Genomic DNA, 1,507 nt, shown 5'->3' with positions numbered 1-1,507 from the left:
CAAAGAAAGGTCTTGTCAAAAGGCATACACATATAAATATTAAAGCCCTAGCACCAACCATTCAAAAATTATGCCCAAGATTAAAGTTTTTGCGGACTAACAGACTGATTAACAGACAGACAGACGGACAGACCGAAAACTATATGCCCTCGAATCTTTGATTACGGGGGCATACACATCAAAACTCAACGTAGATTCATAAATGAACTTTTTCTAAAATTGCTAAAAAAAAAAAATGACTTAAGGAGTATTTCATCAATTGATTGACATCTCCAAACCTTCTGTGCACAGGTTGTTTAGTCGTATAAGTATAAAAGCAAGTAAATCATTCATATAAATAAAGATAACCATTTGCACCATCACACTCAATATCCTTCTGCAAAACAAATGATTTAGGGCAACACAATGACTTCATATATACATCAATATCAACATTTAAGTCGTGGTTAGATTATATTTCCGTTAAGCAAATTACTCTTCCATGGCGAAGCTCTTCATTCGTTTTTGAGGACGACAACAGATGGTGTAGAAAATCCATCTGAATGACTGTTTTACGATATCTCGGAATTCCGATTCTCCGATCAAATATATGAAAGGGTTGATGACATTGTTGATGAAAAATGCTCTGTCTAAAAGAGGAAGTGTCCCCAAGATAAAGCTACTTGGTGGGAAAATGGGTCCTCTCTTGAAGGCAGACACAGCATCCATTACACAGTCTGGTAAATAGCACAATATAAACGCCGCTGTGATTGCAATCATAAGTTTCGTAATTCTTGGGTTTGTTTTCTCAAGTCTTTCACCGAGATTTTTAGTTCTTTGTTTTTTCGCTTGTTTTCGGAGGGACACGATGACAAGAGAGTACAAGGAAGTTAATAACAAAAACACCGTTACATACACAACAAAAAGTATAACAGAATAGATAAAGGGATATTTGGTGTTTATAGCCGCGTCATCAATAGAACAATCAAAACCAGTAATATTCCCTGGAAAATACACACGTTTTATCCCTTGAAAGATTGCATTTGGCCACGAAAATGCAATAGCAAGAACTATCGCTAATGCACAGCAAATACGAGCCTGCAATAAGCTGGTGGCCTTGGATAATGGATGACATATCCTTTTATACCTGCTCGCTGCTATTACAACAAGAACAAATGCAGATCCAATCTTAAGGACACTACCTAAAAAACGGCCATATTTACAGATTGGCTCGCTGTAAAACATCACCGGGTATACATTGTCGGCGATTTCCAATGGCATTGGAATCAAGCAAGACAGCAAAGTCAAGCACCGCTAAAGTCAGAATGTACAATCGGAATGTTGAGGGTGGATACTTCTGGGAATATATGACAAGTACAACTGTGTTTCCAATTAGTCCAACGATTATCAAAATTATCAAAAAGATCACCGTCGGAAGACGTAATACGGCTATTGACCTATTGACCTCTTCTAAGCTTGAAAATCGTATTGAAGAAGTATTGGAGTATATCTGGGTAATATTGTCCAT

At 37.2% G+C, this 1,507-nt stretch overlaps 1 protein-coding gene across 1 annotated transcript; it reads right to left on the bottom strand.

The window, feature by feature from the left end:
- Positions 1–350: 350 nt before the first annotated feature.
- LOC133189739 (C5a anaphylatoxin chemotactic receptor 1-like) lies at positions 351–1,507 on the bottom strand. Its single transcript, XM_061325140.1, is given in 2 exon segments — positions 351–1,281; positions 1,283–1,507. Coding segments are annotated over 2 exon segments (1,035 nt in total). The 3' UTR covers positions 351–471.

This window comes from Saccostrea echinata, unplaced genomic scaffold, assembly GCF_033153115.1.
Source record: "Saccostrea echinata isolate AGI-Se365-2 ecotype Australia unplaced genomic scaffold, CSIRO_AGI_Sech_v1 ptg000019l, whole genome shotgun sequence".
NCBI lineage: Eukaryota > Metazoa > Mollusca > Bivalvia > Ostreida > Ostreidae > Saccostrea > Saccostrea echinata.
Note: the sequence above shows the minus strand (reverse complement) of the source record. Positions and strands in the feature narration are given on the sequence as shown.